The sequence below is a fragment of the Panthera pardus genome, unplaced genomic scaffold (genome assembly GCF_024362965.1).
Source record: "Panthera pardus isolate Hobbes unplaced genomic scaffold, ASM2436296v1 HiC_scaffold_345, whole genome shotgun sequence".
Classification (NCBI taxonomy): domain Eukaryota; kingdom Metazoa; phylum Chordata; class Mammalia; order Carnivora; family Felidae; genus Panthera; species Panthera pardus.
This window is the reverse complement of record NW_026526927.1, coordinates 354,093-377,982: the sequence shown is the minus strand read 5'-3', so window position 1 is coordinate 377,982 and position 23,890 is coordinate 354,093. Positions and strand designations below refer to the sequence as shown.

At 58.8% G+C, this 23,890-nt stretch overlaps 1 protein-coding gene and 1 long non-coding RNA gene across 2 annotated transcripts; both read left to right on the top strand.

Annotated features, from left to right (window-relative positions):
* The first annotated feature begins 1,291 nt into the window (after positions 1-1,291).
* LOC128774629 (uncharacterized) lies at positions 1,292-3,745 on the top strand. Its single transcript, XR_008419066.1, has 2 exons — positions 1,292-1,958; positions 3,016-3,745. It is a non-coding gene; the product is annotated as an uncharacterized LOC128774629 (long non-coding RNA).
* A 5,257-nt stretch (positions 3,746-9,002) lies between these two features.
* On the top strand, positions 9,003-23,862 carry LOC128774617 (palmitoyltransferase ZDHHC11-like). The gene is made up of 7 exons (XM_053893681.1): positions 9,003-9,654; positions 13,776-13,951; positions 14,386-14,487; positions 17,293-17,417; positions 19,559-19,711; positions 22,154-22,392; positions 23,797-23,862. The coding sequence occupies exons 1-7, from the start codon at positions 9,442-9,444 to the stop codon at positions 23,860-23,862; spliced, it is 1,074 nt and encodes a 357-aa protein (XP_053749656.1). The 5' UTR covers positions 9,003-9,441.
* The last annotated feature ends 28 nt before the right edge of the window (positions 23,863-23,890 follow it).

Sequence of the window (23,890 nt, the reverse complement as noted above, 5' to 3'; positions counted from 1 at the left end):
CACCCCCACTGACTGACATGCTTCCACCAGTCCATCACTGGCAGTGGCGCGGAGCTTCTGCTCTAGGGTACACATCCCAGGCCACCCTCCCCTCCAGGTAAGCTCTCTCTCTCTCTCTCTTTGCTCCTGTGCCAGCTGGAACGTCTCCTTTAGGGTTGATGGAAAGTGCTGGATCTGTTGATCTAAGTGTGGGTGTCTGATGGATTGCAGCCAGCCTGTGATTTGTTTTACGTGGCTGCCTCACTGAGTCCGGACAGGACGTCTTGGCCATCCAGAGTGGCTTCCCAGATCTGTCCCGTGAGCCAGGTTGCATGTGTCACGCATCTAGGACCAGTGCCTTGTACCTGATCGGCCTGTAGGTGAGGTGAGGGCCACTGTGCCCTCTGGCCCGTCCCCCTCTGCCAGCCCCGAGTGCTCCCAGCCAGTCGGCCGCGCCTGTGGTGCTGACTCCCACCTACACCTGCCTCGGTAGTGCCATGGGAGCCCGCTGTTAGGCCAGGCGAGGCTGCGGCTGTCCACATCCAACCCATCGCCATGGCGCCTTGGCTGCGAGGCAGAGGTAAAGGCCTGCTGCTCTGTCCTTTTTGATTCTAGGAGCGGCTGTTAGCTCTGAAGCACAGCATGTCGTTTATGCAGGACATGGATTTTTCTCAGCCGGCAGATCTTCTGGGCAACGAAGACACAGCTTTTGAGGAGCTCGTTCCTGAAGCGGCACCTGTACAAGTTGAAACTGCCAAGAAATCCAAAAGGAAGTAGAGAAGTTATCAGGTATCGGGAAATGCACCTCAGGAATGTGAGTGAGGGTGAGCCTGTGCTGGCGCCCGTGTCTGTGGAGTAGCTTGTGGACCCCCCCCCCCCCACCTGCTGGAAGGAGCCTGGTCCCCAGAGGCTGCGTGTGAGCTCTGGTCTCAGGTGTTTCCAGGCAGCTGGCCGGCAACCTGGACCAGCCGGGCCTTGTCACGCTAACGGACCTAGGGGCACAAGGGCTGGACCGCCCCTGCCAGCCATACGCAGGCTCTGTTCCAGGTGTGACACTGCTGTTCCCATATGTGTGTTGCAGTGATTGTTGGCCCTTCACTCTGAAGAAGTTCCCTCCTATGCAGGACACTTGTTGGTGGCCTGGCTTGGCTGTCCCTGAGCGGGGGACATAGCTGGACTGTGTTAGGCAAGTGACACGCTTTGGGGGGGGGCTTCATTCTCATCATACCCGACCCCCCAATTCCTGCAGCCATCCACCCTGGGCCGGGGCGGGGGTGGGGGGGCTTCTTGCAGGCTTGGGATCTGCAGGCAGAATTTGCTCCCACAGCTCCTTGGATGGAATCTGTCCATATGCTTCTGGAACCTTCCACAGGAGAGACCACATCCCTTGGGTGCTGCACCCAGCGACCCTTGGCTGTTCAAATAAAGCTCTTCTCTTGTGGGGTCTGAGGCCACCTGCCGAAGCCTCGGGACGCCCCTTTTGCCTCATGACCTGTGCTCCCTGCTCACCCTTGTTTCTGGTGTCTCCACGCTCCATGGAGCTTTGCCTCTTTTGCCAACGGTGCCTCGAATGACATTGTGAGTAGTGAGGTTGCCGTCAGGTTGCTCTTAGATCGACTCAGGTGTGCAGCTGAGACACGAGACACCTCCAGCGGCCGTTCGGGTCTCCCTTGCTGTTCGTGGAGGCCTCGCGTATTGCTGCAGTTACAGCCATGAGGACAGGGCCAAGGAGTACTTCGTGCCCCTGCTCCCAGCCCATGGTGACCTTGGGGAGTGGTAGGGACTGACCGTGGTGAGGTGGGAGCAGCACATGCCCCGGTGACGTGTGTGGTGTTCTTGCCTCGCAGCTGCACGTTTGAGCCGGAAGGAAATGCCTGCAGCCTGACTGACAGCACGGCAGAGGAGCACGTGCTGGCCTTGGTGGAGCACGCAGCTGACGAGGCTCGGGACAGGATCAGCCGGCTCTCACAGGGGGCAAGGTAGCGTCAGGGGTGTCTGGGCAGAGCTCGTGTCCCGCAGGCTCTCTTTGGGTCCTGTCACCAGCTCCATCTCTGGGGTGCCTCGCGAGCAGGACCCTCCCAGAAGTGGCGTGTGTTACGGGGTCGCTGCAGGCAGGCTCGCCCCGTAGTGGGGATGTTGCCCACCGGCGGATGGACGTCAGGCCTGCCAGTCATCTGCTCTGCAGCCTCCCTCCTCTCCTGGTTGCTTGTGTCTCTGTACGCCTCTGCAGGACCTACACGAGGCACAGGCAGAGCGCGGGGCCTTCTAGCTGTCCTCCAACCTCAGCTCCCTGTCCAACACCTCCCCCTCCAATAGGGACCAGCACCACCTGGGTAAGGTGGCCCCGGGACTTTGTGGGCTGCTCCCTCTGCAGGGTGCCCCTGCCCCTGGGGCGCTGAGACCGCCCTCCAGTCGGGCAGCTGCACGGGGCTGAAGCGTGTGAGTGGAAGTCACTTGGGGTTAGGAATCGTGGGGAGTGGCCGTGAGACATGGCCGGCCCTGCGTCATGAGGAGCCCCAGCTGGCTACACCCCAGGGACCTTGGAAGGGGCAGAACGAGCCTCAGACACTGAGTTCAACTCGGGGAACGTTTGTTTCTTTCTGCCATTCCCGTTTTTAGTCCTAACACAGAGTGTCAACGAGTGTGTCGATCCTCCGGGGCCCTGAGGGGAGAGCAGGTGGCCTGGGGCCTTCTGTGTTTACTGAGACAGAGCGGGCAGGTGTGTGGGCCCCACAGGGATTTCAGTCCCACCAGGAAGGGAACCAAACGCTTCCTGGCTCCTTGAATTTACTCCCTTACTTCCCCATGCTGCTGTTGTAGTTCCCAGATAGAAGGTCGGGCTCGCGAAATACGTCTTGACGTTGTGGGCTCGGGGGTGCTCGTCCATGGTGGAGGTTTGGCTGAGTAACAAGCGGGCTCTATGGCTGAGTTGTGGTTTCACTAACCGCCATCACTAGGACACGTTTTCGGCCCGGTGTGAACCGCGACGTGTGTGTGGATCCACTGTGTGAACACCTGTCTTTCCCACAATTGCAGGAAGTCCTTCTGGCCTCAGCATCGGGGAGCAGCCAGAGGTGACCCACGACCCATACGAATTTCTTCAGTTTCCAGAACCTGCAGCCTCTGCAAAGAGCTAGCCTTATAGATAGACTTCCGTTAGTTTTTTATTTTTTTATTTGTGTGTACAGAGTTTTTGTCGTGAGACAGAGACTTTCGTTTTGTCCCCTCTGGCGTGCGGGAAGCAGCCCCGGGGAGGTGGGGAGGTGTCTCTGGCATCATGTCAGCCACACGCGGATCCCGTGTTTCTGTGGGTAGCCCCGTGAATCCTGGACAGTGGACAGCACACATACAGGTGTGTGACCGGGTGGGGTTGAGCCGTTGTACTTTGTCTCTTGAGCTTTGAGGGATCTGTAAAGCTCCTCTCTGTGGCTGGCCGGGACATACCATCCTGCCCCAGCTTCCTTCCCGAGCACCCCCTGGGAGGCAAGAGATGCCCACGTTGAGGGTCCTGTGTGCTGTTTGCCCTGCCCGCCCTCCCCGCAGTCCCCACATTTCCGAAGCAGGTCATGGTGGGGCTGCACCCTCCTGGCCTGGGATAGGCTCTGTGCTGGGCGAGGCCTGCCTTCTGCTGGAAGCTGACACTGCCCCCTGACGACAGTGATGTGCTGTGTCCATAGACTTTTTTAATCTGGTTGTGTTTACTGGATGCTTGTTTACATTTGCAAAATGTAGAGATCTCAATAAAATACAGAGCGATTGCATGTAATTGTTTGCAGCCCCATAGGTGTCCACTTCTTTGTTTGTTTTTTTTAATTTTCTTCAACGTTTATATTTGAGAGAGAACACAAGAGAGGGAGGGGCCGAGAGAGAGGGAGACACAGAAACGGAAGCAGCTCCAGGCTCCGAGCTGCCAGCTAAGAGCCCGACATGGGGCTGGAACTTACAAACTGTGGGATCATGACCTGAGCCGCAGTCGGACGCTCAACCACCCTGAGCCCCCCAGGCGCCCCTGTAAGTATCCACTTCCAAGTGACTTTTCAGCAAGAACCTTTGTCACAGGAGGTCAGCAGCGTCCGTTCCGGCTGCTCACCCTCTCGCGTTTACTCTGTGTCTGGCCCCGTTCTCCGCCCGCAGTGTGTCTCTCTTACCCACCCTGCACAACTTCCAGGTGGCTTCCTTTTTGAAAACAGAATTGGAAGGGCACCTGGGCGGCTCTGTCGTCTAAGCGTCCCACTCTTGATCTTGGCTCTGGTCATGATCTCCCAGTTCGTGGGTTCAAGCCCCATGTCGAGCTCTGTGCTGACAGTGCGGAGCCTGCTTGGGAGTCTCTCTTTCCCCCTCTGCTCCTCCCCTACTTGTACGCACGTGCGCACACTTCTTTCTCTCTCAAAATAAATAAACTTCAAAATATTAAAACAAAACAAGATTGGTGCTTCTGTCACCTCACAGGGCAGAGTGAATCCTGGGGGAAGGGGGTATGTGTGACGGAGGCAGTGGACAGCACGACGTCCCCCGGCCCACAAGTGCCACGGGGTGGGCCAGCCCTGCTACCACTGCCTGCTGCACTGGTAGGGCGCCTTGGGAACCTCAGGAGAAGGGGAGCAAAACATTGCATAGCTGAGGCGTCAGGAAGCCGTGGCAGGTGCCAGCAAAGGAGCAAGTCCCCAGGAGGACAGACCCCACGGTCAGGCTGCTCCTTCCTGGGTGTGTCACACACAGCCGTGAAGGGGGGACCTGGGGCTTGGGGCGCCTCCCTGGGCTTGCTGCCCCAGGAAGCTGGCAGGATCCAGGTCAGAACCCACAGGTGCTCTTGGTGGTCAGAATAACTGGGGGCAGGTGGCCTGAGAGGGGGAGTGTCCCTCAGAGCCACAGTGGCCACGTGTCAGCCACGGATGCATGGGAGCACCACAGCACCTCAACCATGCTTTTGACTCTCCAGGAAGGGGCTGTCTGGGCAGACAGTGCCAGGTGATGGGGGTCCAACTTGCTGCCTTTTCTGTGGGAAGCCACACTCCAAACAAGACCAGTGAGATGGAGAGTGTGCACATGTGTGAGTGTTGCACGCTTGTGCAGTCTCGTATGTGCATCTGTGTGCACATGAGTACGTGTGACATGTGAGCATATGTGTGAGCACGCGTGTGCACATGTTTATTCTGGTGCACGGGTGTGCACATGCACATTGTGCTAGTGCATGTGTGAGCACGTGTGTGAGCATGTGTGTGAGTCAATGCCCGTACACGTGTGAGCACATGTGTTGGCGTGTGTGTGTTGGTGCCTGTGTGTATGCACGTGAGTGCCAGCGCCTACCTGTCCCGCACTCCCACCTCACTCCTCCGCCATCCCTGCCCCTAGCCCCAGTGCTGATCCTTTGGGGGTTGGGTGCTTAGGTGTGTGCGCAGCGGGATTGCAGCAGGCCCGTAACAGAGCTTGTGAATGACCTTCCTGTCAGGCAGGTTGAGGATCACACTCGGTGGAGTGCTCTGTGCACCCTAAAACTAGGGGGGAGTCTGTGTTGAGGGAAGGGGACACTGGGCTGCAGTAGAGGGGACAAGAGTGGGTTGCAGAGTGGGGCCCACAGAGTGGGGCCCACAGCACAGAGTGGGGCCCATTAGAACTTTAGGGCATGCAGTTGTGCGTGGGAAAAGTCCTGGTTGTCCCGGGCGGGGGTTACGGCTCTGGTTTTTAGTCTGTTTCTTAGTGTTGTAGCTTCTGAAGTTTTTCTCATGGAGCGAAGATGTCTCTTTTGGAGGCACATTTCTCATAGGTGTGAGTGGCTGAGGTCACCGTGGCTCCAGGTCAGCCAGGAGGCCCGACCACCTGCAGACTCGGGGGACCCCTGGGGTAGTGCCTCCCCTGCCCCACTCCCTGGTGCCTCTTTCAGGGTCTGCCGAGTGGAGGGGTTGAGGCCACAGGCCCCAGAAAAAACCCCAGCGAGGGGCCAGCAGCCTGCACACAGGCGTATCTGGGGAAGCCCGTTCTATGCAGAAGGCCGAGAACTTGCTCGTCTTCATTTACCGAAAAGCACTTTCAAGCGCTGTAAAGACTAAACTTTGCCGCAGCTTGAGCTCTGCCAGTGGGAGTGGTGGCCTCACAGCCAGCACTCACATGCCGTGTCAGACGTGGCGGCTCAAAAGTGAGTGCACTGTGGGAGGCCTGCACTCTGGTGGGTGCCCTGCCCTGAACTTGAACTGTGTTCAGTTACTGGCATCTCCCACCATCCGCGGCCTCTGCTGTGCCGATGGCTGGGCTCTTGGGGGTCTGAGACCCTGGTCAAGCAGCCTGTCGTCTGCCCTGGGTCTCTGGTGGCATGTTGGCCTGGCCCAGGGTAGCGCTGTGGACAGTGGTGGCTGGCAGGCCTGGGCACAGGATTCCCTGGGATGTGGTTCCAGGTGGAGGTTAGCACGCAGAGCTGTGCGGGCCCCAGCCCGGGACTGCCCACAGGCGGGTGCTGGTGTGCAGGGCCCATAAGGGGCAGCCGCTCTCCCCTCCCCCGCCCGGCCACCGGCCTCCAGCACCCTCATTCCCTGCGGCCCCTCATCCTGGGCCCCATCTCCTCTCGCCCGCCTGTGGTCAGACAAAGCTGCCAGGATCAGCGTCCCTATCATCCCCAGGGACTCTTTGCTCCTGAAGATCGCTCCGCATGGTGTGTTGGGCCAAAGGGGGTACGTGTTGAGGACATGGAAGCCCAGGTAGTCAGGCTGGATGTAGGAATGACCCAGACCAGAAGTTGGCCCTGCCCTGGCCACGGGGGCCTTCTCTGCAGGGTGTCCCCAGCTGGCTGTGGGGGCCCCGGGCCTTCTCTACAGGGTGTCTGTAGCTGGACCCGCCCTGCCCCCCATTGGCTGTGGGGGCCCCAGGGTGGGGCCGGCCCTGGCTTTATGAGGCGCCTTGGGCTCCATCATTGCCACGGCAACTGGGCCTTTGTTGTTTCTCAGGCCTGGGCCGAGTGAGACTGTGATCCTCAGTCCTGCCTGGACTGTTAACCAGGAAGGAAGTGGAGCGGGTTCTGTCTCCCAGTGAGGTAGGTGTCTCCTGCTTCTACTGTGACCAGAGAACTCAGAAGCACAACCTGTGCGCATCCCCAAGCAGGACACAGAATGAAATAATGATTCAGGGGCTGTCAGGACCTGTGTCAGGTTTCAGAAGGTCACGTTTGCCAGGCTATGATATCATAAACACGCAGGTGCGCCCAGGACGCCCTGTTCAGAGAGCATGGTGTGACGGTGTCTGTCTGGCAGGGGGCAGGGTCACCGTCCACAGTCACACTGGGCCAGTGCAGCAGCCTCTGCTCGAAGCTTCTGTGAGTCGGCCATGTTTGTGTTGGGGACATGGAGGTGACGACGGCCTTGTGGGAGCATTGCGGCTCCAACACATCTCACACCAAAACCTGGACTAAACCCTTAGGAGTAACGAAAAACGAATGTCAGGAACTGAGCTTGGGCTAAGAGGGGACCCAGGCCCCACCGAGTCTGCCCAAGAGGGAGATCGTTAGGTTCCTTTCCTGCAGGCTGAATCCAGGGGAACAGTCCTGGCATTTGCGGAAGGAGTAGACGGGGGCCTGGCTCAGATCTGGTGGGGGTGGGGGGGGTGGTTAGGAGGTCGTCTAGGGAGTGACACCAGCACAGGCTCCAAAGGCAAGAGATGGCCATCGGCGGAGGGGGTGGGGAACGACGTGGCTCCAGGCCGAGGAAATAGCACGAGAAAGGTGAGGAACGAGAAATGAGTCGAGAAATCTTGCGTGCCTATGCTGTGTGTGTGTGTGTGTTTGTGGTGTGTGTCTATGTTGCGTGTGTGTCTTGTGTGTGTGCTGTACGTGTGGTGCATGTGTATGTCTCTGTGGTGTGTGTTCCACATGTATATGCGCTCTATGGTGTATGTGTGTGGTACGTCATGTACGTGGTATGTGAGGTGTGTTGCGTGTGCACGTGTGTTCCGTGTGTGGTGTGTGAGCGTGAGCACGTGGATGGACGTGTCCGCACGGGTGTCTTGTGCACACACGGAGCCCACGTTAACTGTGCCGTCTGGTCTCAGCAGGAGTCAGGAGCCCGTGCGTTTGTTGGTAACTGTGTATTTGTCCTGGTGAGAACTGCTGGAATCTTCTGAGACTGAAAAACCGAACCAGAAGATCCAAGGGGGTGTTGGAGCCGAACACCTGCCCCACCAGGGGGCCCGGGGCGAGGCCCCTGCTACCACCTGCAGCTGTTCTCTCCAGACCCCCCGGCTCACCAGAGCCCACGTGACTATGGAGCCTGTGGGGCCCGACTTTGGTGGCGCCCACCACAGCCACTCCTGGTGACTGGGTAAGTGTGCACCTCCCGCTGCGGCTACTTGGGCCGTGTGCGTGGTTGTGACCTCACACTCATGGTGCTGTGGTCCTGCCCCAGGGACCAAGGCTGCGCTCACCCTCCGTGGAGTGTTGCTCTTGGTGCCACTTTGAGATTGGCTGCAGGGAAGCTTTCGGGGGGCCTCCGAGGAGTGCTACTGCGGTGCCCCCACACGTGCACTCTCGGTCCCATGTTCCTGTGACACTTTGGCTGTCTCTGTTCGGGTTCAAAGTACTTTCAGAACTTGAAAACTCGCTCTGTTTCAAGTTTTACCAAATCCAATGCCAGCTGCAACCTCAGTGTTTCCACATGTCAGTGATACCATTTCTGTCCTGGGAAGCCCCGTAGGATGTGGCCCACCCTTGCCTTCCTCGGGCTCCTGGGCTGACATGCGCCCTCCCGTGCCTTCCCTGTGCCCTCGTGTCCTCTCCGCACCCCCTCGTTCCTTCGACAAGATAAGTGCTGTCTCCACTGCCATCCTCCATGGCACTTCCAATTTCTCCCACGTCCCTGCTTCACCTCCCTGTGCCAAGGTCTGTGGTTACACCCTAGAGTCCAGCTCCCCGTTTTATGGGGTTTGGTTTTCAGAAGCATCCTTCCCATTGGCCGGTACTTCCATCCAAATGTTGTTTTCGTGCGGGAATTGTGTCGTTTGTAACACAGGGTGCCTTTCTGTGCTCCAACCCCCGGGGGGCTGGCCTCGCCGTCCATGTGGGATGGTCTCTGTGGTCCCCCAGGGGTCTCACTGATCAGGTAAGCCCTGCCTGGCCCCACACCCCGAGAAGAGTGGCAGAAATCCGCCCTAATGAGGCAAAGTCCGCAGGACCCTCGGCTCTGCCGGGGGCAGCTGTGATGTGGCTCACCTTCTCCAACGGACTGACACCTGGCCAGAAGTGGCCACGGCTCCCTCCCAGCCCCTCAGCTCGACCTGGGTGTCCCCAGAGTGCCCAGAGACCCCAGAAGCCCCTTGGTCAGCAGGCCTTTGTTCTGGAGCAGGATCGTCCTCAAGGGAAACTTGCAGAAGATTTCCTGAGGATTTCAGCACACAGAAGTGTCGCGTGGTCATAGGGTCTGCTTTTCCTGCAACCTTTTCCTCGGTGTCCCTGGGGGTGGGGGTGGCCCTCCACCTGTCTTGCAGATGGATCTGTGCAGCTGGTGCCAGAGAGGGGCCCTGCGGGAAGCCAGCAGGAAACCGGCCTCGCCCCGCCACTGGTCCAGAGTGAATGGCTGGTCGTGGCCCCTGCACACCTTCCAGGTGGTGGCCTGGATCATACTGTTCATCTTGGCCTTCACCAACTTCTGTATCTTCGTCCCCTTGCTGCCACCTAACTGGAACTTGATCATGTATGGTGTATCCTTCACTGTGGGAGCAGTGCCTGCTGTCCCAGGGAGGCTCCCCGCGGGCCCTGCCCCAGATCTGGCTCGGGGCCCTGCCATGCCTACCAGCCCCCACACCTGAGTCACCCACGGGTCCGCACCCTGTTCTGCGACCCCACTCCCCCTCTTTACCCCAGACACCTGCCATGGCCACGCTGCCTGAAATCTTACGTTTGTTCTCTGTGTGGCTCACTGGCTTGGGGCTGGGGCTAAAAGCACAGGAGTGTCTGCTGCTTGCCTGCTGTCAGTGCAGGGAGAGCACGCCTGGGGTCCAGGGTCTTTGGGGTGAGGCAGGCAGCCTGGACGACAGGAAAGGGTCGCAGAGGGGTCACAGGGCTGGCTCAGAAACTGAAGGCTGAGTCCCAGGGATTCACATGGCGTTCGTTCTCAGGGTCTGGGGTGCCCCATGCAGGCCCCACTTGTCTGCAGGTCTGCAGTGGGGTGGGTCAGGCTGGCTGGTGGGGGAACCACGCCAGGGGTGCAAGGAAGACACCGATTATAACCGTGTCCCTTCTTGCAACAAGTGAGTCTGGTGGAGGGTGTTGGCCGGGCCTGGAGTGGCCGAGGCCAGAGAGAAAACCTGCCAGCTGCTAGGAGCCACACAGTGGGGACTGTGAACCCCGTGGTGGCCTTGAAAGGAGGTTCCAGACATGTCACCAGAGTAGGCTTCAGGCCAGGTAGGCAGGCATCAGGGACGCACTTGGGGCTGACGGGCAGGCCCCGTGGTGGAGCGTGGCAGGTGCAGCCGAGTGCTCCTCCCCTGGCCAGGCGGGCATCGCCAGCCTAGCCCCCTCCTCACACCTCACTCTGTGAGTGACGGACCTCAGTTCTGCCAGCGCATCCGTGCTCCGGGGGCCACCGCTGGCCAACCCCACCAGTGAGCCTGGGCGTCCCCCATGGCCTGATGTGCAAGCCTGCTGCCCCCTGCCCAGCGCCACGCAGCCCCTGATCTGGCCGGCCTCCCCCTGTGGGGCCCTCAGGGTGTCTGATCCAGCGGCACAGAGCCGGGAATGTGGGTCCTGTGTGTCTGAATGCAGCTGCCCCACTTCTAGGCCTGTGGCCCAGGGTTGGCGATGCTAGGTGGGGCCTCCAAAGCCAACATCCCACGCCCCACATCACCCCGTGTAACTTGTGTCTTTCACACACAAGAGGATGGGCAGAAGTCGGCCAGCCTTGTAGATTTCTCCACTGGTCCCCAAAACCTGCTTTGTCGGGTTTTTTAAATCCAGAATCCAGTCACAATTCACGCTTTGCATGTGGCAAGGGGTCTCCTCTCTCTGTCCCAGCACAAAGGCCTGCAGTGCCCGACCCACGACTTCCTGGTCAGAATGGCACTCTCACTGGGACTCACACCACAGCGAAACATCTCCCAGTTCTGAGAGGGAGCCCTCTCTCGTTCTGGGACCAGAAGCCCTCAGTGTCGGCAGGGGCCAGCTCCGGGGAGGTTCCTGGCCTCCTTGCAGCCTCCAGCTTCCCCTCTATCTGTATCCTAACCTCCATCCCTGACCGTGGGTTTGTTTGCGTTCTGGGTTCTAATCCGTTGTCTCCCTTCTCCCTTCGCTGTGGCTCAGCCTGTTCTGGGGCCTTCTCGAGCTGCCTCATGTCCTCTGTGCAGGGAGCACTCTGAGAACTCACCTGCTTTTGGGCCCAGAGGGCGCCCTGAGCTCACTTGCACACCCTTTCTCCCAGGAGCCCCTGGCTGGCCCCAAGTCTCAGGTTCTGGCTGGCTTCCTTTCCCCCAGGCTCCGAAGCGCTTGGCCACCGGGGGGGCGCCAGCGTCATTCGGCGCTGCAGGGGCTGCTGCCCCAGGAGGGAAGGCAAGGTCTCGGTTGCACCTCCAGAAGACAAAGCAGAGGAGGCGGACCCCTGGTTCCCTGCTGACCTCAGAGGCCAGCTTCCCCCACCGCCCTGCCCCTGTGAAGGGCCCAGAGGGTCCCTGTGCTGAGGGATTGGCCTCTGATGTGACCCGTCTTAGTCCCAGGGCCTGCGCCATGGCCAGGCAAAACCCCTGGTTAGGTTAGCCTCAGTGACTGCAGGGCTGGTGGCGGGTGGTGGGAGCTCTGGGGGGCGCCTCACCCCTTCCTGCCGCAGAACCTGAAGGACCCGAAAGGAAGGTCAGGAGGGCATGTGTCCTGGGCTGGCGGAGCTGTGTTTACCAAACACAGATTGTCTCTAAGGGATGAGGCCTCGAGGGCAGGGCCTGGCCTTCTGCATCTGGAGACCTCCTACCCTGTCCCTTTTACTTTTGTTATTATCTGCAACCTGAGAGACACCCATAACCAGGGCATCTGAATGTGGGGGCAGAACTTTGGTGTGGTGCCCACCTGCTGACACTTCTCAGCCAAGTGGCTGATGGTGTGAACGGCCAGGCAAAACGCGGTGGCCTTTTGCTCACCCGTGTCACTCCCACGGGTGACCTGTCATGAACCTGTGTTCGTGCTTAAGAGGGCTTGCCTACCACATGGCAGGGGGCTGCCCCTCTGTTCCTGGGGAACACGTCCTGGGAGTGGCCTGGCCACGGCACCTGCAGGGTTGGGACATGTGGGGAAAATCAGGCTCAGGTCAGGGGCCTTGCTGCCTCCAGTTTGAAGCTATAGTGTAGACCACGCTGCCCCTACAATGTCTCCAAGGGCCCCAACGCCTCAGTCCCTCCCCCATACTTTGCCTGCCTATTTCTGATGCGACAGAGGAAGGGGCCTTCCTGTTGCACCTCTTGTCCTGGGCCGGACCCCTCTGCTCAGGACCTGCTCCCGCTGCCCCAGTAACCACACAAACAGTGCTTGCCTCCAGCCAGCGCCTCAGGCTTCAGGGAATAGGTGCAGGGAGATGGCATACCAGCACTGTGTTGGTGTCTCCAGCTGTGATGGCAAAGCCTGACCAGACCCCTGACCACCCGGCCACGGCCCCATACCCTGAATGGGACAGCAGAGCAGGGGAGGCTCAGGCCTTACCCAGCCCTGCAGGGTCCGGTGGCCACAGGAAGGGCCTTGGTGTCACCACAACCCTTATGTGGCACTGAGGGATCTGGTCAGTCTCGTGCCCCCGTGCAGGTCCCCCAGGGCCCGGCTGGTTCTCAGCCACCCTTCCACTCACCCCTGGCCTGGGCACCAGCTTCCTGGGCTGATCCTCGTGGCCCTCAGCTCATTCTCATCTGCCCTCCTCCTGCCCTCCTCCCCCAGCAGGGCTGGGTCCCCATCGCCTCCATGCCTTCATCTGGCAGCCTGAGCCCTGGGTCTGCACGTGGTGCCTAGAGGCTGGAGGGCGAGGGAGGAATGAGCGATTTGGGCCAGAAGCAGCCTCCCACTCAGGCTAGTGCATTGTGGAGGCAGGACCCCGCCTGTCAGCTCCAGGCTGTTCAGAGGCGGAAGCAGAGGCTGCTGGCAGGTCTGAGGAGGACCCCCCCAAAGGGCTTCCCACAGGACTGAGCAGTAGCCCCAACCCCCTGCTCCGAACCCCCACCCCTGTCAAATCCCGGCAGAACCCCGTGCACCCATGGCCTCGCCTCCCAGGCTGGGTCATTTCCCCCTACCACACCCGGGAACCCAACCTGTAAACCCTGAACCCTCCCATTCAGCACTGGTCCTGGGAAGCAGGGCAGGGCTGACAGGGAGGCGGCTTCCACCTCTTCTGTTTGGTTTCCAAGGGGACAGACAGTGTGTTGGTCCCGAAGGGGAAGATGAGGGTGGGAGCCCGGGGACTGGTTTTACCCTGGGTGCCACGGCGGGAGTGGGTGCCAGAGAGCCTGAGGGGCCTAGGAGCGAGGAGAGACAACAAGATGGGACCCAGACAGACCGTGCAGACTGGCCGTGTGAGCCCTCCCTGCTCCCCTCCTTCATTTTTTGATGATACACCGTCTTCTTCCCCCGACGCACGTGCTCTGAGCATCTCTGCTGCCCAAAGAACCCTCACGACTTCGGCACCCAGCGTGGTGGCCGCTGGCCCCTGAAGGCCTTCCCTTGCTGCCTTGGTGAAGCGCGGGGTCCACACCCTCAGGCCGTAAGCAGGTGCCTCCAGGGTCCTGCTTCTAGTTTGAGCGGGCACCTTCGCCGTGTTGACCAGGCCTGCCTGCATGTTCCTTGACACACTCACGGCCAGGTGACTGGTGGGCTTTTCTGTTTCCACTTCGTGGTCCACTTGCTTGGAATTTCCATCGATCCTGCTGAAACCAACGTACGGCTCAAGAAATACTTGGAGTCCATACCCACTTTTGACCCATCAAAACACACGCGTGTCATCGAGAACCAATATTGCCACCTGTGTGAGGTCGTCGTGTAAGTGCCCAGGGTGTGGGAGCAGGCAGCCCCGAGGGCACGGCCCCTGCCGTGTGGACCCATCCCCTCTCCGTGCTGTGCACAGGCAGGTCTCCTGCCCCGGCCTTTCTGTTTTCACGCAGCTGACCGGTGCTGCTTTCCTTGAATGACCAGCAGTGGCCCTGAGACATGCAAGACCCCTCACCCATCTAAGGGCTCGGATGAGTCCCAGCCCCCCCACCGGAACCCCACCTGGGCTAGTCAGAGCCCTGAGGGCTCAGCAGGCAGCCTGGGAGGGAGGCCTGTGGCTCAGGATGGGAGCTGGTGGCACAGTGTGGCAGGCGTGGCTGAGGGAAGATAACCCGCCTGGGGCCTGGTCTTCCCTGCCACCTGTCTCTCCTTTCTGACCCTGTCTTCCTCCCGCACAGGCTGCTCATGTGAATTCTTCCTTCTAGGAGCCAGAAGGCTAAACACTGTGGGGCCTGCAACAAGTGTGTCTCTGACTTTGACCACCATTGCAAATGGCTTAACAACTGTGTAGGGGGCAGGAATTACAGGTGAGGGGCTGGAGGGGGAGGTCCGGGAGGGAGGGGCAGAGTCCTGGGGGAGGGAGAGGGAGACCAAGCAGGGAAGAGGGAAAAGGGCATTGCAGGGGCCGGGGGTGGGGAAGGGAGGAGGGACCTCGAAGTGGGGAGGGGTGAGGTCCCGGTGGAGAGAGAGGAGGTCCTTGGCAGGGGGGAGGGGTGGGGTGCTAGGGAAGGAGAAGGTGAAAGGACTGGGGGAGGGAGGGGGATTGGTCAGGGGGAGGGGTGAGGGGGCCTGGAGAGAGGGGTCCTGCAGGCTGGGGGCCTCATGGGTAAGAGGGTGGGGGCCACAGGCAGTGGGGGGAGTCACGTGCTGTCCCCAGCACAGCGGTCCTTAACGTCTTTCTGTTCTCCTTGTCTGGCTCTGAAATGTGTTGGCCTGGAGCCCCTTCCGAATGTGGAGGCCCAGCCCCATCCAGAGGGGCTCAGGCTGAGCTGACTTGTCCTTGACCTGCTCGCTGGCCTGGACCCGGGCGCTTTCTCCTGGGAGGCCATCAGAGCACAGAGGATGTGGGTCGAGGCTGCACTGGGAGCAGGTGTTCAGTCCTGCACGGGCTTTGCCAGGACCCCATGTGCTAGGGCCCAGGCTGTGAGTGGCCAAGAAAGTCGCAGGGGCTCCCCCAGCTAGTTCAGAGTGGCCTTCGCCGGCTCATGGCGCTGCAAGGGGTTCCACTGCTCACCCACCACTCATAGCAGGTGTGCTCCGTGCAGCCTGGTCATGGAGCGTCATGGTCTGTGCTCTGTGCAGCCCAGTCCAGGAGCGTTGTGGTCTGTGCTCCGGGCAGCCTGGTTTAGGAGGGTTGTGCTCCATGCAGCCTGGTCCAGGAGGGTTATGCTCCGGGCAGCCCGGTCCAGGAGGGTTGTGGTCTGTGCTCTGGGAAGCCTGGTCTAGGAGCGTCGTGGTCTGTGCTCCGGGCAGCCCGGTCCAGGAGCGTCGTGGTCTGTGCTCCGGGCAGCCTGGTTCAGGAGGGCCATGCTCCGTGCAGCCCAGTCAAGAAATGCTCCACTTGTTCAGGCTTCAAAAGCGTTGCTGCTTTGAGCAGAAGGAAATGCAAAGCCGTCATCATTAGAAAAGTCAAATGAGAATTTGACAAATTTCGCCCTCTCCACTACAGAGGAGGAGCCCCAGGCCAGCTGGAGTCGGGTGGGGGGGGCTGCCTCCTCATGGTAGCAGGGCTCTCTTCTCTCCCCCAGATGCTCCTCTTAAGGTCTTGGTGCCACAGGCTGGTCGCCTTGAGGTCTGGTCGGCTGTCTGGGATGGGCGAGGGTGTGTGGCCCTGCCACTGAGGAGGACCAAGCTGACCGGGCCCCACAGGGCACACAGGGTGGAGTTCCGAGGTCCTGACAGTGGCCTCCGGGCACAAAAGGCTGCAGAAGTTCCTGGTGGGGACGGCTGGGCCCCAGGAGCCCTCCTATCCACTGGGCAGTGGCAGCAGCAAGGAGTGTGTGCAGAAGTGAGGGAGGGCACCATGTGCGCGGGGGTCTTGGTGAGGGCATGGCCACCCCTGTCCACGTGGAGTCCCAGACTCCCTCCTGTCCCTTCCACCGTCAGGCAGAGAAAGCAAGAGGAAATGACTACATTTACAAGACGAGTTGGCCAAAACAGTTGGCAAAGTGTGATAAGCTCCTGAGAGGACGTGCCTTCACAGGGGAAGTGCCCGGACTGGGCGCTGAGGCACCACAGACGCAGGAGTCAGAGACGACAGCGACGTTTCTGGCCCCGAACATGCAGTTGGACAGGCTTTGGCCCTCACCCTGCCGGGAGGGCCGCCTCTGGCCTGGTGCCAGCAGCACCGGATGGCCGAGGGCCTTCTGCTGCGGGGTGGGCCCGTCGGCTGGAACAGCTGCACCGCACACCACAGGTTCCCTGGGAACCAGAGCCAGGTGTGGGGCCAGGTTTGTGCCCCCTGCACCTCGGGGACACACAGGACACGTGCCCTCCAGGGCCTTTGACAAGGGGCCACAATGCAGGCTGCCCTCCACATCCACATGACCCTTTGAGGACATTCTCGTTTTAGCTCTCTGCCTAAAGATGTGTTAAAAAAACAAAAACAAACCTCAAGATGTTCTGGAAAAGAATAATGGAGTCAGATAAATTTCAGCTGGATAAAAGACACTGCTGAAGATTGAAAATGCTAAAGAAACAGTTTCCTTAAATATCACCACGGTAGAAAGCCCAAAGGAAGACCTTGCAGCAGAAGATTATTCCAAGAATTGCTGACCAGAATTTAATTTTTTGATGGTTAGATTGTTCTCTGTGTCCTGAGCACAGGCAAGAGGACAGGAGTGATTCTGGTCTAATGCCAAAGCACAAGATGTCACTTGTGCACAGAAGTGTGCACAGGCCCCGGGAGGGTGTGTGGAGATGATGCACTGTGGGCCGCTGGCCGGCCAGGCGCCTGTCCCAGCACCCCTGCTTCCCCGACCTGCTGGGCTTCCATGCTTCTGGATGAAGCACAGCACCCAGGATCCCATGCAACATGGGGGGCACGGGTGGTGGTCCTGATCCCGACCCGGCAGAGCCCTGGTGAGCAGTGGCGGCGTGTGGAGGAAGCTGCGGGCAGCCCGACCCGCCTGGAGCCTCCGTGTACCCACCTGGGAGCCAGGCCAGGCCCTTCTCACTGCCGCGTGGGGGTGGGAGGGGGGCACAGAAACTGGAGGTGCCCTCAGGGCATCCCCTGGGGAGCTCGGGTGCCAGGAGACAGGAAGAAGGCTGGGCCTTGGGTTCAGGGTCAGGGGCACCTTGCCCAGCCCTGAGTCTGGCTCTGCCCCCCGCAGGTACTTCTTTTGCTCTTTGGTCTCCGCCTTGGCCAGCCTGCTCTGCCTGATCAGCATCCTGCTGTACATCTTCATCCAGTACTCAGTCAACCCGGAGGTGCTGCGCACTCATCCCCTCTATGAAGGTACGGGGCGGGGGGCCCTCTCTGGCGTTGCTTTCTCTCGGGTCACTCGTGGTGGTAGCCTCTCCCTCCAGCTGTCTTTCAGGGAAAGCTCTCCTTCTGGGGGACGTCAGTCTGGCCCGCCCCTAGCTGGGTGAGGTGTGGGGCCGGGCAGGAGGGCAGCAGTCCCCCAGGGACCAGAAGGCAGGTTTGGGGCCCTGTGCCCATCACCCAGTAGTTGGTCTTGGCAGGGAGCAGGGTGGGGCGGGAGGGCAGGGCTGCCTGGGGAAGGTGCTGGGTGGTGTGTGGCTGCAGGTGTCTGCTGAGCGGCTCCAGGAACCTGGCCTTGGGAACACATGTGCCTCAAAGGTCTGTCCATCACTGCACAACCCCGGGCCTGTGACCGTGACCTTATTTGGAGAGAGGGTCCTCCCAGATGTGATTAAGGATCCTGAGATGATCATGGGTTACCTGGCAATGTGTGGGATCCTGGATCCAGTGAAAACATCCTTATAAGAGACTGGAGGGACATGGCCACAAGCCAAGGGGTGCCTGGAGCCCCAGAAGCTGGAAGATCCAAGGACAGATCCTCCCCCATGGCCTCGGAGGGAGACGGGCCCTGCAACACCCTGACTTCGGGGCTTCATCTCTGCTGTTGAAACTGCCTGGTCTATGGCCATCAGTCACAGCAGCCCTGGACACTGACACAGGGAGAACCCCAAGCGGAGCACCTCATGTGTCTGTCCTGAGTGTTTGGGGACCTCAGCCCTCAGGGTTCAGAGCAAAGCTTCCTTTCCCGGTCCAGGCCTCTCTCCAGAGCATGTCACGGCCATGCCCTCTTCCTGGAAGGGCACCATGCCCTGTGCACCTTCATCCCAAGGCCTTCAGTGCACCTGGGCTGGATGAGCCCTGGTGGGATGGGCTATCTGACCTGCACCTGCTCTGGAGTGCATCCTGGATATTTCCATGGTAAAAGGGAACAGTGGGAGTCTCAGCGAGACCCGGCCCTGCTCAGCAGAAGAGCCGCCTGCGCTCTGCACACAACCAGCTGGAGGCCTCCGCCTGCCATCCTTCCTGACATTCCCCACACATGGCCTGAGCAGAGGGGCTGGCCGGTGACTGCCGCCTCAGAACAGTCACCGGTGGGCACTGGGGATTCCCTGCGAAGGTCCTCCCGGCCACGGGGCCTCTCATTGCCCCAACACACTCTGAAATGCGGCTCACACATGGTAAGCAGCAGCCTCAGCGCACCCGAGTTCCATAGCACGTGTCCTTACTTCCTTCCAATGTGGGCGTCGGCTGGGCCCTCGCTGCCACGCGCTGGCAGAACAGAGGGCAGCCTGGTCTCCGAAGGTGCTTCTTTCTGGGAACTTGCTCGCTCCAGAACCATCGTGGATGTGCTGCACATGAATGCCTGATGACTGAGGCAATCTCCTGGGTTTGCTGTTCCAGAAGATTCCATGGGGCTGCTTACCCGCCAGTTCCCTGGGGCACTTTGGTCTCATTGGTGGGAATTCATCAAGACATCACCGGCTAAGGGGACAAGCATGTGGCCAGCCACCCCATGGTACATCCAGCCTCATGCACACTGCGCTGCAGCCCCCAAGGCACACAGCGGGCCTGGCAGCCACTTTCCATGCCACGTAAAGGACTGGAATCAGTACCTCCCAGACTCTGTGGTGGGATGAGAGCATTTCAGCTGGATTCCATTTCCATGGGCCTGCCTGCAGATTCCTCAGTGCTTTCCTCACACCGAAGTTTGGAAGTGTCAACAGCCCTTGGGGCCCAGATGGCCAAGTCCTGGAAATGTCCCAAGGCGCTGGCTACTGCCTTGCAGTTCCCTGTGAGGGCGGCTGACTGAGAACGGGGAGGGCCTGGCACAGTGGCATGGCCCTTGGGACAGGGTGGGGGTTCAGCCAGGCAGGGGGTCAGGCTCTGCAACCCGGACCCTTAGTTATCCTCTCCCAGCCTCACCTTCCAGACCCGTAAAGTGGGGCTGTGACACCCACCTCAGTCAGGGGGCTGCAAGGGCACCTGGGTGAGGTAGGGCACACACTGGGGTGGGGGAGGGGCTTCCTTGGGCTGCTCACCCTCCCCCACCTCCCAAGGAGGGGCTGGCCATGCCCCAGGTGCCGGATGCATGCATGTCTCCCTTGCCTCCGCAGGTGTCTCCAAGGACACTTGGCTGCTGTTCCTTCCTTTTTTCCCTGTAAAGACGAAGGCCCTGGTGGTCCTGGGCATTGGGGTGTTCGTCCTGCTGCTGTCTGCCCTCAGCTTCCTGCTGCCTGGATACCTGTTCATCTTCCACCTCTTCTTAAGTATGTGTCCTGACCCCCACTCCAGTCTTTGTCCCTTGCGTTCCCACATGGCCCAAGACAAGGTCTGCCGGCCCCTGCTAGAAACGAGCACATCAGACAAATGACAGGAAGAGACACCCCTAGAGGGACAGCAGGGCTCATTCTGCTCTGAGGCCTGCAGAGGACACGAGAGGGACTAGGAGTAAGTTAGATAAGGGAGCAGAACATGCGAGGCAGGAACAGGCACCATTAAAAAAAGAACAGGGGATTTAGAGAAGCACCAAGTCCTAACAATGAAAAATAGTGAGCCAGCGACAGGGTATCTGCTGACCCAGCTTGCTGCAGGGACACTGGCCGTTTCCTGGAGTCCACGCGGCACTGCGTGCAGCAGGCCCCACCACGCAGTGGCCCAGGGGAGGGCATGAATTCTCTCTGTGGCTTCTGCAAGGGAGAAGGTGGCAGCGGGGGCCCTATGTGGCTGCCAGAGCGGGTCTGGCACAGGGAGTGTCCTCAGCAGAGCCAGGGCCGGAATCAGCACCCGGAGCCAGAGGTGGGTCAGCCCAGGCCCTTATCCTAAAGCTTCCACTCACTGGCCAATGGGGACAAGGGTGAATTTGGGGACAGTGCCCCAGCTGCAGCATACAGTACAGCCAGCAGGTGGCAAGCTGGGCAGGTCCAGAAGTCCACTGCGGCCACTCAGGACAGACGGATGTGAGACTGGAGAACAGGTCCACGGGACAGATGGCCAATGGGAGATCCAGGCACAGGGACCAGAGGGCCCCAACCCAAGCAACAGGGAGGCTGGTGGTGCCACACTCACTGTGGGGGTAGGGGAGGGAGATGCACACGGAGCTTATGGCTCAAGGTGCTGTTTACAGGGTATTTGGACAGCAAAGCACAGACTTCCAGAAAAAGTTGGGATATTAGCTATTGTTATAATAAACTTACCCTGCTTGAAGTAACAGAGTTATCACCTTGCAGTCTCTGTGGGTCATGGGTTCAGCATAGCTTAGCTGGGTCCACTGGCCCTGCTCGGCCACAAGGCTTCCGCCAGGTGTGAGGAAGGGCTGTGGTCTCATCCGACTGGGACCCACGTTTAGGTTCAACACCAGGGTGTTGGCAGGCCAGTTCCTGGCCTCAGTTCCCCGTGAGTTGTTGGCTGGTGCCTCCTCCCACCAGGACACTCCAGCATGAGGGGGCAGCCGGCCTTTTGTAGCCCAGTCATGGAAGTGACGCCCCTCACCTCTTGTGCAAGGCGCTGGGGCCACCCACTCTCCAAGGGATGGCGTGACACAAACACCCTGAGGTGGGGGGTAGGGGCTGCTGGGGGGCCTGTCAGAAGCTGTGGGCAGCTGGATGCCTCTTTGAAGTTTGGGGGAAGGACATCCTGACACTGCAGCACGAGTGGAGTGCAGCATTGGTGAGGGCAAGACCTCCCAGGAAGATGCACAGATGTCTGGTACCAGCAGCAGGGGTGTGGGGAAAGCCGCCTCCACACAAGCGGGGGACAGAGCATCCCAAAGACCAGGGGCCCCGGGCTGCTGTGTTGATGCCTAGTGTCGCTGGAGGGGACACGGCAGACACTCATTCAGTGCACACCGCACTCTGGCCTCCCTCCCCAGCCACATCTCCTCTCGTTACTGTCAGATGAAGGTGTTTACTCAAAACTCAGGACGAGTGTGAGCTCTGGGGAACACACAGTGTGTACTTGCCACCTGATGGTGATGGCAGCCATCCCTACAATCCCTGCCAGAGAACTAGTGTTTTCGCGAGCATGTGGCCAGATGCAAATTATGCCCTCACACAGGTTCTGGGGGAGGTGGGAGAACCAGTAAGAGCCAGGTGTAGTTCATCAGGAAGCCAAAGCAAACACAGACAGATGCCCTTGTACAAACCACCCAGGGAAGGGAACGGGCTCCATGCGGGTGTGGGGGGCAGCCCACCTTCCGTCTGCCCTTCCAGCTGCAATTAGGCTTCTGTGGGTGGCCCTTATCCCTTTCCAGAAATAATTAGAAGCCATCTGTCCTCGTGTTTGTTGGTTTTAGGGAGAGAAGTGGGAGGATTGGTGCGTCTGCTGAAGCAGGCACAGAACCCGTTTCGTGGACGGTGCTGTCTGTTGACAGACTCGGGTCTCAGATGTCCTTTCAGTGACCTGGGGTGCTTCTGCCACAGTGCCGGAGCCAGCATCCAGGTCCACACTGGCTTTGTGGGCCTGGAAGGCTGCAGGGTAGCTGTTCCTGGGACGGGGCACCAGCAGCCTTGGGGCTGTGACGAGCTACTGCTTGCCTCCCACAGGCCAGGTGGGCCCCGGGGTGGCCATGCAGCAGCCCCCCAGCGCCCCAGGTTAGGAGGCAGCTCCCGGCACCCTGGGGGGGAAGCCCTGGAAGACCGGGTTGTGGCCTGTGGGCCACTCTGCCCGCTTGCGTAATTGTAACTGCCTGTTTCCGCCTTTCTCCTCTCTAGTGTTCAAGAAGTTGAGCACATATGAGTATGTGACACAGAACCGCTATCAAAATATTCCAAAAGTTCCAGCAGGGAGGAAAGAGCTGTCCTTCAAAATAAGCATGCCACAGGTATCGGGTGCCCCTCTGCTTCACCATCTGCGCTATCCAGGCCTGGGGCAGCGCCCAGTGTCACCTTGCAGCTGGAACTTCTCACAGTCCTTTGCTTCTGTGTTGGCACAATTCTCTGATTCCGTGTGTGTGTGTGTGTGTGTGTGTGTGCACGTTGTGTGATGCAGTGCAGGTGTATGTGTGTATGTGTATGTGGTGTGTGTGATGCAGTGTGTGTGTGCACGTGTGTTTGGTGTGAGATGCACTGCATGTTTGCACGTGTGAGTGCATGATGTGTATAATGTGATGCACGTGTGTGGTTGTGTGTGCATAGTATGTGATGCAGTGCATGTGTGTGTGGTTGTGTGTGTGTGTGTGTGTGTTTAGTGTGAGATACGGTGTGTGTGTGTGTGACCGAGTACATGTGTGTGATGCAGTGCATGTGTATGTGTGCATGTGTACATGGTGTGTGTGATGCAGTGTATGTGTGTGTGTGCAGCACAGTACATGTGTGTTTGGTGTGTGGTGTGCATGTGTGTTATATCATTTGTACGTTCACTGTCCACAGAATCAAGCCAGCAGGGCTGACTCCTTTTAGGCCCATATATTAATGCAGCTGTTTCTCATCAAAATTAAAAACATTTGCTTTTCAAACGAGCACCATTAAGAAAATGAAAACATAAGCCAAAGGCAGAAATATTTGCAAATCATATACTTGTGCCCAGAATATATAAAGAATTCAAAATTTAATTATAAGAAAAATGACCCAGTGTTTTAACTTTTTAAATGCGCAAAAGATTTGAACCAACTGTTCACCAAGGAGGATCCACGGTGGCAGATAAGCACATCGACATCACTTACCATTAAGAAAACACAAAACCACAGTAAGATACCATTACACACCCAGTAGAATGGCTATAATCAAAAGAACCAATAATAAAAAGCGTTGGTGAAGCTGTAGATCGAAAGGCTCCTACGTTACTAGTGCAGATACCAAATTATATCACTTTGATCAGCAGTTTGGTGTTTTCTTAAAAAGTGAAATGTATAGTCAGCGTTGAAGTCAGCAATCCCACTTCCAGTTTCTTAACTATTAGAAGTGAAGACACAGGTATTCTTCATGTGACAGGGGTGCTATCCCCCAGTGAGATCCTTTCCTAGGACCCAGGGACTCTGAGGCACCATTACTCAAAATTAACTAATAACTGACTTGAATCGTGTATAAGACTAAGCCCAGTGTCAACAACTTTTTCACGTTATGAATTTTTATTGCTCACAGCAAGCAGATGACCTGAGTCCGTCTGCATGTAGGTAAGTGTGTAAGCTTACTAGAGTTGTTTTATCTGTCTGACAAATACTATATGCTCTCAATAGTCTTGCTTTAAAAAGTCTTCGTTACTCCAAGGTTATACAAATACCCACATTCTTTGCTAGTGTTTTCACCAGCTTTATTCGCTTTGCATTTTGACTTCCAAGCCGTCCTGAATTTGTGTGTTCACAGAGACAGGGGCTAAGGTGGATTTGCCCAGGACCTGGTGCCCCCGGCTCCCCCAGGAGACCCTCTTCCGGCCGTGCCTCACCCTGAATGTCCAGCAGGGGAACGCCCTTGGCATTCTTTAGTTTCCATAGTTGTTGACAATTCCTCCAC